At 45.9% G+C, this 13,263-nt stretch overlaps 1 protein-coding gene across 16 annotated transcripts in view; it reads left to right on the top strand.

The window, feature by feature from the left end:
• The window catches only part of RALGAPA2 (Ral GTPase activating protein catalytic subunit alpha 2), a 327,703-nt gene that overhangs the window by 95,288 nt on the left and 219,152 nt on the right, over positions 1 to 13,263 (top strand). For all 16 annotated transcript variants that reach the window (XR_016216034.1, XR_016216033.1, XR_016216032.1 and 13 more), the window contains exons 12-14: positions 823 to 960; positions 5,545 to 5,693; positions 9,806 to 9,917. Coding sequence is in view for 13 of the 16 variants with exons in the window: in XM_089307358.1 (XP_089163484.1) it covers positions 823 to 960; positions 5,545 to 5,693; positions 9,806 to 9,917 (399 nt within the window). In the remaining 3 variants the exon portion in view is untranslated. The remainder of the gene's footprint in view (positions 1 to 822; positions 961 to 5,544; positions 5,694 to 9,805; positions 9,918 to 13,263) is intronic.

Below are 13,263 nucleotides of genomic sequence, written 5' to 3'. Positions count from 1 at the left end.
CTTTCTGACCTGCCCAATGCCCCTCTGAGAGGCGGCTTCTGGTCTGTCTTCTAGAATAGCTATCTCCTAACCCCCACGCTAGGGTCACATGCACGCTGCAGCTTCCTCAGTCACTGTGGCCAAAGAGTTGTTTAGTAAGCCACCTTACTTTACACATCTCTACATGAGACTGAAAAGTGTGACTGTCTTCTCCCTAAGCTGTTTGAATTAGAAGAGTTTTGGAGAAATGAAATTTGGCAGACTTTGCTCATGCAGTGGACTACGTCAGAAGCGGTTGTGTGTTGCACCCTGGGAAGGAGTGACCGCACGGCCAGGGCTACCTCCATCATGAGCCTGGCCGCAGCTCTGAGTGCCATCCTCCTGTCAGATAAAGCCAGAGGTTGGATAAATCTAAAATGATGGAGTGGAGCACCTTCCTAAAACATTAAAGCAACTTTAGTTGTATTTGTATTTCTGGCTTGTTATTTTAAAATTAATTTAGAATGTTGAAAAATTCCTACCCATAAATATCTGTATCAGTTCCATAATTTTGGATTTTCTGTATTGGTGAAATCCTTCCAGTGATGAGATTGGAAAGAATAGGTCCACAAACAGAATTCATCACTTGGTTTAAAGGCCCGTGTTCCATACCCCGTCAGTCACGGGACACACATGACTCGCTCCTTCAGCACACCGTAAGTGCTAAGCACGACTTTAGGTACCAGGGGAAGAGTGATGAAATGATAGAGAAGATGTTTGCCCTCCTGGACTCATTTTTTCGGTGACTCCGTGGAATCCAACATGCAAATGTGTCTCTGTTAACCGCATCCTTCTTTCTCCAAGGCCCCGACGGAAGGTTCGGGTCATAAGCGCTCTTCCAGCTGGGGGCGCAGCTACTCCTTCACGAGCGCCATGAGCAGAGGGTGCGTGACAGAGGAGGACAACACAAACGTGCGAGCCGGGGCCCAGGCTCTGCTGCAGGTGTGTGACGGGCCGTGACACGCGGACTGCCCAGAGCTGCGGTCATTGAGAATGTTTTGTTTATTGACGATAATGTTGGAGAAACATAATGATATTTTTGCCATCTGTCAGTAAACAACTCTGACTTTTTCTTTCTCTTTTGTTTTTGATTAATTTATTTATTCGAAGGGCAGAGATACAGAGAAAGAGGAGAGAGATGTAGAGATCTTCCATCTGCTGGTTCACTCCCCAAATGGCCACAACAGATGGGGCTACGCCAGGCTGAAGCCAGGGGCTTCCTCTAGGTCACCCATGTGGGTGGCAGGGACCCAAGCACTTGGGCCATCTTCCACTGCCTTCCCAGGCACATTAGCAGGAGCTGGATTGGAAGTGGAGCAGCTGGGACTCGAACCGGCATCCGTGTGGGATGGACCTTGTACTCCACAGTGCAGGCCCCAACAACTCTTAAATTTTCATCCCAGTTTTAAAGTCAAAGAAGACTTAAGAACTGGTTGCAGTTTTTTGAGAGGAATCATTACATAGTGATTGTGAAATAACTGACATTTTAATCTAAAAGTATTTTCCAAACATATCCCGGTGGTTAGCCAGGACTCTTGGACACCGATTTGCATGGCTTAGTCATTACAGATGGGTATTCTGGGGGCTGGCATGGTGGTACAGAGAGTTAAGCCACAGCCTGTAGCATGGGCATCCCATTTCAGAGTGCCTGTTCGAGTCCTGGATGCTCCGCTTCCCATCCAGCTCCCTGCTAATGCACCTGGGAAGGAAGCAGAAGATAGCTCAAGTGCTTGGGGCCCTGCACCCATGTGGGGTACCTGGATGAAGCTCCTGGCTCCTGACTTCTGCCTGGCCCAGCCCTGACTGTTGCTGCCTTTAGGGGTGTGAGCCAACAGATGAAAGTTCTCCTATGTCCCTTCCTCTCTCTCTGTCACTCTGCCTTTTGGATAAATAAAATAAATCCTTAGAAAAAATGGATATTTCAAAAATTGGTAGAAAAATGGAATTAAAAGATAAGTTTATTTTGGTGTAAAAAGTTCTGAAAACCATGCATAATATTTATTTTCCACAGACTTTTTGGAGACCTTTTGTATAATCTTATAAACAATATTTTTCTTAAAAATTGCATGTTTTGGGAGCCAGCATTGTGGTATAGCAGCTAAAACCTGCTGCCTGCAGGACCAGCATCCCATATGGGTGCCAGTTTGTTTCCTGGCTGTTCCACTTCTGATCCAGCTCCCTGCTATGGCCTGGGAAAGCAGCAGAAGATGGCCCAAGTGTTTGGGCCCCTGCACCCCTGTGGGAGACCTGGATGAAGCTCCTGGCTCCTGGCGTTGGCCTGGCTCAGCTCTGGCTGTTGCACCCATCTGGGGACTAAACCAATGGATGGAAGATATCTCTCTCTATTTCTTCCTCTCTCTCTATAGCTTTTTCAAGTAAGTCAATCTTTTTTTTTTTAAAAGAACCATGTTTTTTAAAAAAGATTTATTTATTTATTTAAAGGCAGAGAGGGACAAAGAGATATCTTCCATCTTTTGGTTCACTCACCAAATGGCTGCAATGGCTGGGGCTTGACCGGCCCAAATCCAGGAGCCTGGAACTCCATCCCAGCCTTTCACATGGGTGGCAGGGGCCCAAGTATTTGGGCCATCATCTGCTGCTTTCCCAGCCACATTAGCGGAAGCTGGATTGGAAATGGAGCTACCGGGATTCAAACCGGCACTCCAATATGGGATACAGGTGTCACAAGTCGTGGCTTAAACCACTGTGCCATGTCACAAGCGCCCCCAGATGGCCTGTGTTTATGGAGGACAATGAGCAATGAGGTAGTTTTTAGATACCTGTCTTAAGGAATATATGGGAGAACTGATATTGCCTGGGATCATTGGAAAGGGCAGCTTCAGCCTATCACTTAACCTTCCTGGACCCAGGATTTTATCTCAAAAATGGGGGTTAGGAGGTTACCTCTCAGGCCCTGTTCAACTTGAAGGTTATTAGAAGTGTAAGTGAAAACACTGTGTGCTTCTCAATCACCTGCTCCTCGGCCCTCTCCTTGCCCCTTCATACAGGTCTTTGGCCGTATCGGGTGGGCCTCCCACATAGAAGCCAGGTGCGGAGTCTGTGACGCAAGGGGGTAGCGCGCATGTTGCACAGTTTTACATGATGCTGTGTTTGTCATCTGATAGTCTTCATGATCATGGGGTCCGTTTTCTTTTTCAGCCGATTGGCATTTTACCATATTCATGATTTTCTCATCTTCCATTGAAAATCAGCAACGTGGTATTCTTTAAAATACACAACCACCGGGTTGGGCACTTGCCCTGTTGGCTAAGGAGCCAACTAAGATGCCTGCATCCACAGGGAAGCACCTGAGGTCAGTGCGTGCCTCTGGCACCTGAGTGCAGCTTCCTGCCAGGTAGACCCTAAGGCAACAGTGATGGCTCCAGCAGTTGGGTCCCTGCCAGACGTGACTTAGGTTCCCACCTCCTGACTTCTCTGCAGTCCAGGCCCAGCCCTTGTAGCATTTGGGTAGTGAACTAGCAGATAGCTGTGGGCTCTCTCCGTCTCTCCGCCTCTCAGCTAGGTACATTTTTTTAAAGTTGAGAAAAACATAGTCACTAAAACTAAACTACAGCTGCTGCACTTGTTAATCAGAAAGTTATTTTTTTCTTAGTTGAAAGCTAGTAAATTCTTTGTGATTTATGTCATCACTTAGCAACTCCTATGTTACAGTGCTTATTTAATGGTTCTTCTTAGAAAATTGGGACATGTTGCTTGCCTTTTTTTTTTTTTTGATAGGCAGAGTGGACAGTGAGAGAGAAAGGTCTTCCTTTGCCGTTGGTTCACCCTCCAATGGCCACCGCGGCTGGCGCACCGCACTGAGCCGATGGCAGGAGCCAGGTGCTTCTCCTGGTCTCCCATGGGGTGCAGGGCCCAAGCACATGGGCCATCCTCCACTGCACTCCCGGGCCATAGCAGAGAGCTGGCCTGGAAGAGGGGCAACCGGGACAGAATCCAGCGCCCCGACCGGGACTAGAACCCGGTGTGCCAGCGCCGCAGGCGGAGGATTAGCCTAGTGAGCCGCGGCGCCGGCAACATGTTGCTCTTTAATTTTGCAAAAGATAACCTTAGAGGTTGTCTACATTATAGTTCCCCCCTTGCCTTTTGAGTATATTAATTTCAATCAGGCTGGTTATTTATTTTGAGATGTGATTGTTAATGCATTTCATCCACAGATGAGCCAGAAAAGTTCTCTTTGCTCCCAAATCCTCTGAGTGTGTGCTGTTGGGCACACAGGAGAACTATGAGGAAGTGTACCCCGGGCAGCTGGAGCAGGTCCAGCCTCAGACCTGATTGACAACAGAATGTCTGAAGTGGATGGAGCCCTGAGTCATGACTCTGCGGAGTGGCCTCCTGTGTTTCCGCCTGGATCAGGTCCTTTCACATTGTCTGCTGGGGTTCCCCTGTTGGCAAGGACGGGGAACTTGCACCCTGCGGGCCTGATCCAGGGCATAGAGAGTAGTTGACTGATTAGCTGAACTTTTTTTTTTGAATCTCAGTTTTTGCAAGAAGTCGCTCACATTTTATATTCTTCTAAAAATACATTTCTCATAATAAAAGCATGCACTCCTGGGAGTTGTGCAGCATCCCGGCACACCGCTGCACCTCCAGGCCCTCACCTCTGTTGTCTGGTGCTGGCCACGCTTGTCAGGAATCAGGAGTTCATGTCCTGGGGGAGTCAGCAAGAATCCTGTGGTTCTGTCTGGCCATTATCCGACCCTTCCTCCTGTTCTCCTCCTCTCCCTGCACCCAGCATTGCTCATCTAAACACAATGATCTTATCTACACACACACACACACACACACACACCCCGTCTTCTTTTTGTTGATTGTCAGAAAGAAGTCTCAAAAAAAAGCTCTTCTGACTCATAAAATTTTTAAAGTTGCAGTTTTTCCTTAGGAAAAGGCCATGTCGATATCTTGGTATTTAAATGATTCTAAGGGGTGAACTAAGATAAAAAAAAAACTTTTTAAAAATGTAGTTATTTGAAAGGCAAAAAGACAAGAGAGGGAGAGAGAAAAGGCGAGATCTTCAATCTTTTTAAAAATGTAGTTATTTGAAAGGCAAAAAGACAAGAGAGGGAGAGAGAAAAGGCGAGATCTTCAATCCATTGGTTCACACCCCAACTGCCGGCAAAACTAGGTCTAGACCAGGCTGAAGTCAGGAGCCAGGAACTCCATCCAGGTGTCCCATGTGGGTGGCAGGGACCTACGTAGTTGGCCATCACCTGCTGCCTCTCCAACATAAGCAGGAAGCTGGATTGGAAGCATGGAGTAGCTGGGACTGGAACCAGGCACTCTGATATGGAATGTGGGTATCCCAAGCTGTGGCTTAACCATGCCTGCTGTTAAAAAAGTCTTGAATATGTGTTTGGTACCACTTGCTATATTGAAACAGAATCTGTGTAGAAATAACTCAAAGGTGATTTATAGGTAGAATGAAATTAATATCGTTATCTTTAGGCAAAATTTGTTCAGATGTATATATTTAATTACACTTTCTAATCCAAAACTGTTGATTTTAAGGTGTTTTTGACAAATGCTGCAAACGTCTTTTTGTTGGAACCATGTGCTGAAGTTCCCATGCTCTTGAAAGAACAAGTTGATGCTTGTAAAGCCGTTTTAATTATTTTTAGGCGCATGATAATGGAGCTTACAATGAATAAAAAGACATGGTAAGCTTATTTCAAATTAATTAACATTGAAAAACAGATGTTTCTGGTTTTTGAGCATAATTAAAAAGTTAAAGTTTCCATTTACTTCGTGGCTTTACAAAGTTAACAAAAAGATGCTAATCAGTCTTTTGTGACAGCTTCTCTGAATTATGAAGAAGGTAAGGACCCAGGGCTTTGATAGTCCTTTGTTTTCATTATTGTCTTGAAAAATGCTCTTGAACTAAGAATAAGTCATCCTGTTACTTAATAGTAGATTTTTCCATTCAAAACTGTCAGCAGACATGGTTTTCAGGAAAAGCAGCAACTGATGTCTTATAATATCATTCTTCCTGTGCCCAGGAGAGTTTGTTAATTTCCCTAAAACATTGTAAACTGGTTTTTATTGCTTCAGACTTAACGTTGTAAGTTCATTTTGGAAAAACAATTATTTTAAGTGATAAAATATCAAAGTGACTAATCAAATAGTACAGTCAGACATGTAGTGGCATCATTAAAAGTTCAAAGCTTTCTCCTTCCCTTTCATCTTGGTTTTTGGTTTTATAGTATCCCTGAAGGTTAACAACGCGTTGGAGTCCACACTCCCTCCCCTCCCCTGCACCGACCGTGCGCTTCGTATTCTGGGTGGTTCTCAGCAACAGACCAGAAGGCCTCAGAGTTACTCTCCTCTCCTTCCTCTTCCCCACGTGCTGAGAAGGCCGCCTCCCCGTCCTGTCTTGGAAATGCCTCTAAGTCCTGTGCTTCGTGTGCGCCTGCCGCTCAGCCACCAGCCCCTGCCCACCTGGCTGTGATCCACATTCCTCGGTGCTCTTCTACTTGAGGCCAGCGGGTGACAGCCTTCCCTTCCTGGACATCCCTGGGGAGTCCTCTTCGCTACCTCTCTCTTCCCGCTGCCCTGGAGTCTGCACAAAGGGTGCTTTGCACAGAGTCTCTTTGCACTTGGTGGAATACCCCCTAGGGATGTGGGAGCTAGCTGGGGCTGTGGGCTCCCTAGTTCAGTCCTTTTCATTTGCGAGAGGGAAACGGTGGGTCCAGAGGAACCCTGTGTTGCAGAAAGTACACAGATACAAGAGTCACAAAGTGATGACGCAACAGGAACATTCCAGTGGCCTCCTCCCCAGACTTTTAAATGTAGCACTGCTTGCTAAGTAGGTGTTAAGGCTCGACGTATTACAGTGATGCGCAGTACGATCTAAACAGACATGAGTACCACATCAGTAATACTGAAAGTAATGAGAAGTGCTGGTGTGCTCTCAATTGAAATATTGTGCCTCAATACCCTGGTTGTATCAGTGGTATTGTTCATGGTTCTGCCTTTGAAACCTCTATGAATTCTGCATGCCACTGTAGCCACAGTATGAGTATCTCCGTGCTTTGGGGTAACTTTTTATTTTCTTGAAAATTCTAGGAAATAAAATTAAGCAGTTCTGTTCTTTTCTAATTCGGAAGATTTCCAGGTAAAAGTATTAAATAAAAAAAAATCTGGGCATTGCTGAAAATACTCCCCGAAGAAGAGTCCATAGAGTAGTGAAAGGCATGTGAGCTGCTTCTATGACAGATCTTGTGTCTGTGAGCACCAGACGAGCCCTTGTTCCACTCCTACACACGTCTCTCCTTCCCCTCCTCCCTCCCTAACTCCTTTCCTTCCCCCCAAAAATAACCACTGAGCCTCCACTATACCGTTAGAGTGGAGAGTGAGCCTTCTGAGGCCATGTTCTGCTAGAATAGCCTCATAAGCAGTTTCAGGTGGTACTGAGTGCTGGGAAGAGCAGTGATGCAGGGGAAGGGGTCAGGGAGTCTTGGGCTGGATGGGTGTTGCCCAATGTGGAGGCCAGGGGCTTTGTGTTTATCAGGTGTCAGGGAAGCTCCTTCCCAGCAGAGCCCCAAGGAAGGAGAGAGGAGCCAGGAGGTCGTCTGGGGGAAGAACATTCCTGTAGAAGGAACAGCAGGTGCAAGAAGTCCTGGTGTAGGGAGAAGGAATGTGTATTCAGGCAGGAGCAGAGAGAGTGTGGGAGGGGAAGCTGCAAGCAGGCAGGCCAGAGCTGGGCTACACAGGCCTTGCAGAACATGATGAGGGCACAGGCCACTGCCTTGCACATGCTCCAGAGTTCTCTGCCAGGTGGGAAATAGTACAGAGAAGCCCCAAGTCCACGGCCACAGAGGGTGAGGGCTCAGGCCTGGGCTGTAGCCAGAGCCGTGGTAAGAAGAGGTCCTGGGATGGTGGATGCGCAAACATATCAGCTGTGTGAGAGCATAGCGGTAAGGTAAATAGTAAGGAACGCAGAAGCCCTCACTCCTCTGGACACAACGACAGTTAGCTGCCTAATGTCATGCGTTCCCAGAGAAGTCTGTGAGGAGGAGGGGCCGAAAGTCAGTGTCGCACGAAATAGGAAGAAACCTGCTGCAGCCAAAGCCAGCATCTCTCTCCTGTTAGCAGAGATTCTTCCAAACTCTGGACGGCTTTCTCACTTTCCTGTTTGTGCAGAAGACTCTGCATGGAACTTCCTGGCTTCCCAAGATTCATAGATTCAGAAATTGAATTACCTCTCTTTTTGTCAGCCCTTATTTTCGTCACCTTTGTGCTTTTTGATAAAATTTATCACCAAGATTTTTTGTGAAACTTAGGCTGTCATTCTCATCCCATTTGCATGATGGGCGCACAGCTCCTTGTGTGGATGAAGTGTTTGTCATGGTGTTGCATGCATCATTAGTATAAGCAGGCATTGGTGAAACTGGGTGTTGCTCTCCCCTCCTTGTGACAGGGACATGGGTGCCCTGACTGTGGTGAGTGACAGGCTGTCTCCACCTCTACCATGTCTTCCCGGATTCTCTTCTTCAGAGTTGCTGTCCCACTTCACGCATATGTGCCTAGACCGTCCACACTTGAAAATGCTCCCTCTTCACACTTGCGGAACCCGCAGGCGGCATATAGGGACAGGCAAAGAGATGGAATTTGTACAGTGAGAGCGTATGCCAACCAAAATCAGACAGCGTCAGCTACAAAGAAGGCAGGAGCTTCTCAGAGTCACGCTCCCATGATCAGTTTAATAAGATTCAGCATTGCATACAAAACGCTCTTCTGCCATGCAGAGACCTGAGAAAAGTATGAGCGAACTATGATTTAGGCGTCTTATGATGTAACCAAGGTTAATTCATGCCATTCCCAACTTTTTCACTGAAGAATGACAAGGTCATGGAGAGAGTAGTGAAGATGAACGATAGAATAATAGAATATACCAACCCCAGAAGTGCAGAGTGATTTTCCTTCATTACATAGGAAAGAGACCATGTTCTGTGTTCCCACAGAACCTAGGGAAAGACCAAGAGAGCAGGCACTGTGACGTGAGGACTGGAAGTTAGCTGTAAGAAAGAACGCCCTTCAGTTGTAAAACTCTGAGTGCTGTGGTTAGCAGTGTGATGTTGTCTCTGCACAGGAGTGTTTTATGATCTCCAGAGACCTTCCACAGCAAGTCCCCTCTGCAGGAGCACCGGAGCGCTGGCACATTGTGTGCCCACATTGCAGGTGTCCTGGTTGCTCCCTGCGGTGCCCTGTGCAGAGCCGGTGTCCTCCAGGCACAAGCTCAGCGCCTGTCAGTGTCTACTCACGACCTGTGGGAGGACCGTGTGGCTCTGCCACGCTGTGATGTGTGGACTGCATCTGTTCTCAGAATAAAAACCAGAAGGTCCACTGTATTTTTTCTCACAAAGCTAGGTAGGGGGATCTTCCAGGTTAAGTAAAATACTGGATGGGGAAATTAAAGACTGCTACATAAAATTCTCAGAGGCACAGCCTTTCACTGAGTGCCTTACCAGGTACCTTCAAGGTGCCAGCATGCCTGGGGAAAACCATCTTTTGCCTCCCTTTTGCCAGGGGAGAAAATCAAGCTGGGAGTGTCTTCTCATGCCTGTGGCTGTGGACATGGGAGGTGTTTGTAGAATAGTCATAAATCACAAGTAGGATTTTCATTATGTAATTGGCATTCAGATTTTAACAATTGCAATACATGATTTGTCAATGATGCTGGATTCTTAAGAGAATTTCTCATACCTGTAATTATGTTAAAGTGCTTTGGAGATGTGGTTATTAATATAAGCTTTTGTTTTGGGTGGCCTAGGGAGCAGATGTTGCAAATACTACTCAGGATAACAGAAGCTGTCATGCAGAAGCCAAAGGAAAAACAAATAAAGGACTTGTTTGCCCAGAGCTTGGCAGGGTTACTATTTAGGGTAAGTCTTTTTTATTAAAACACTGGAAATATAAGAAGTTAATCAGGTTTTACAGCAAATTAGTTTTAATCATTGCAAAATTTAAGAACAACACTAAACTAACTTGGAATTTCTAGAATTTTAATTATAATTTTTCCTTCTTAGCTTTGTCCTTGAAGGATGTGATATTTTGTTTTGTTTTGTTTTACAATTAGCTGTGGGCTTTTAGGCTTTGCTGCACTCTGCCTCTTTCAATATGCTTGAAAGTGGTAGCAATTAGGAAGATGACCGAAACTGCTGGCCTTGCTGGAGGGCCAGGCAGATTTGGTGAGGTACGAAGCTCGGGAATGGGATAAAACACATGATAGCAATCATGGTGATGGACAGTTGAACTTAACATTACAGGACTGGGGTCACCTGGGAAGGGCGTAGGTGCCATAGAGAGAAGAGGGTCACCTCCTTGCTTGATGGGTGGGCAGGAGCCAGCCAGAGATGCTGAGGAAGGAGGGCAACCAGAAACATGTGCACCAGGGATGCCTGGCAAGAGCAGAGCAGCCAGTTGACCACTGTCTTTGGTGAGGTGTAGGTGTTTGGGAACGTTCTAGAGGAACGAGGCCCCCTTGGAGGGGGTGGGGAGCAGATGGGAGCCAGGTGGTGGAGGGCAGCAGACAGAGACAAGGCTTTCACAGAGGTCTCATGTGGCTCAGAGGAGGAAAGGGGAACTAGCTGGAGTGGGCACCATGTGCGGAGGGCAGGGTTTAGGGTCGGTGGTAATCAAGTGTGTTTGCTCACCAGTAGATGTTCCCAGGAGGGAAGACAGCATTGCAAATGTGAAATCACAGATGTATTGGGAAGCTGGCCTGGCCTTCAGTGCCAGGAGAGCGCCAAGGAGACATCTGTGCTTGTGACATGCCACATGATGAGCAGGGTCAGCATGAGTAGGCTGATGTCCGTTGAACCGCTTGGGGAGGAGGAAGTGTCAAAGGGCCTTGAGGGCTGCAGCTAACTGCAACATTGCTGGTATTTGTAGGGTACACAGATGTATGAAGCTCTCTGAACAAGAACATTGTGAAAGGTCTCTGGAAAAATCTGATATTCCATGCAAATGAAAGCATTAGTACAATGGGTGAGCCTGACTTGGAACAATGCAGTAGACAAAGCATAGTGGGAAGACAGGGTTGCAGGGAGAAGACACTAACTTCCCTCCCCAGATGACCCGAAGGTGGTTTTGGAGAATATATATTAAGAGTGTATTTAGGAAACAGATACAACATGTGGGTGAAGGAATCAAAAAGAGAAATTGAAATCATTTCTTTAGAGCTAAATATGTCCCTTGTAATGAAGAGAACTCAATTGTTCTTATTAATGTTCCATAATTTAATGTTAATCTTCTTTGTAGAAGCAATTTGTAAGTCCTCAACAGCCTCCTAAATAGCACCACTTGTCCTCGGATTGCCTTGCCTCCTTAGTGGGTCTGTCAAGTGGCCCTGCACATTCTTTTTTGCTATGGCCTGGAGGGTGGTTCTGACCACTGATTTGCCTTCCACCTGGACCTGCAGTCACTGTGCTCTGTTGCTCGATCAGTAGAGTCTCTCTGTTGGCACCCTCTCATGCTCCCATTGCTAGGACTGGGCTGCCAGGTGGACATGAACCGAAGCCAGTGTCAGGCTGACCAGTGCTTGGGTTTCATTCCTCACCATTTGTCTGATCTGCTGCTGCTGCTGCTGCTGCTGCTTTTTTTTTTTTTTTTTTTTTTTTTTTTTTTTTTTTTTTATTGAGAGAGAGAACTTATAACACAATTAAGCCAGAAGCCATCAGAGTTGTGAATTGTGTTTTTTTTTTTTTTGTTCTGTTTTGACATTTGGGAAAAAGCTCCTACCGCCCCATTCATGGAGAAGTCTTGTCAGAGCTTCCTTAAAGATCAGTTTTAGGTCCATGAGTATTAGTGATTTTGATGTCTTTGTTATTATTTTGGCACTACTTAGATCAAGAAAAGGTGCTTAGAGTAAGAACTAACCGTAAAATAGTGGAGAGAGGATGAGCTCTGTGGAGTTGGACAGACGCTGGGTTCTGAGCCCACCACCTCACTTCACCTTTCTGAGTCACAATCAGAGGAGGACTCCTTCCTGCCCTGCAAGGTTATTGGAGCGCATTCACTTGGGATTCACAGTCATCTGTTGGCCTCCCAAGTCCCTGTGAGCTCCAGGAAGGAGAAGGGGCCAGCACAGGTTGGCAGGCTGCCAAGTGGGGCTTGCTTTGGTCTCTCACTACAGATAAGACATGCTAATTTTTATTTGTTTGATCATGTAAACTATCTACGATGGTCAGCTACTTGGTTTAAAAAAATTTTTTTTAATAAGAAAGTTGTTAAAGAGGACAGAAAATTTTTTTAAGTTACTACGATCCTTTGCCCTTTCTCTGATTTATTTATTTATTTTAATATGTGTTTTTCTCTGTCAGTACCAGGTAATCTTAGAAACTCACTTCAAATGATGTTTGGATTTGACTCCATTTTAAATATTTGCAAAATAACCGTGATTGCCCCAAGTGGTGTTTGAATCTATTGTGGGTGCTCCAACCGGCTTAAGCTCCAGCCTCTGAAAGTGTCAGGATCTGTAACGCCCTCAAGTATGCTGGGTGGAGGGAGGTAGGGAGGGTTTGGTTGGCAAGTGTACCTAGGAGGAGGAGTGGTTTTTGAGTTAAGGTGTTTTTTTATCCAGTTATGTGTTGTACTGTAGCTAATAAAGCATTGACTTTCAGCACTGAAGGACTCTTAGGGTTCTGTTATTTTTGTTGAGAAATGCAGCTCCAGAAAGGCCAAGTGACTTGTCCCGGGTCACAAGCTAAGATAGTGATGGAATCAAGAGGCTAGGGCTCGCTCTCTTTCCCTCTTTCATTTAGAAAAGGGTCATTGATCAAAAGGGCGCCCTGCCTTCATGTTCAAAGGAGCCGTGTCTCATCCCCCAACTCTATTTTATGATTTTGCTCTGTGTGCAAGTGTTGTGAGTTGTGAACTATGATGAGGATTCATTGGGCTTTGTGTTTGTGGCATTTGCTGAGATGAGTTTTGTCAGCTGTAGCAGGTCATCCTGTTCATGGTTTATACTTGGTAAAGGAAGCCAGATTCTCATAACAAGTCCACAAGTTCTGTCTGGGAGACAGTGTTGCACCAGATGTGAGGCTGAGCTCCAGTGGCATTGCCAGTCTCTACTTTTTCCTTACTTGGCTAAGATGATACTTATTATATTTACTTATTTACATTTATTTATTTTATTGTATATATGTACTTTATGGTAATGGCCACAAACTCATTTTGAAGATGGAAGTATAAAAATGAATAGACAGAAGCTGGCATATTGGTCATAAT

This window comes from Oryctolagus cuniculus, chromosome 11, assembly GCF_051225735.1.
Source record: "Oryctolagus cuniculus isolate XC-2025 breed Fujian yellow rabbit chromosome 11, ASM5122573v1, whole genome shotgun sequence".
Taxonomy (NCBI): domain Eukaryota; kingdom Metazoa; phylum Chordata; class Mammalia; order Lagomorpha; family Leporidae; genus Oryctolagus; species Oryctolagus cuniculus.
Note: the sequence above shows the minus strand (reverse complement) of the source record. Positions and strands in the feature narration are given on the sequence as shown.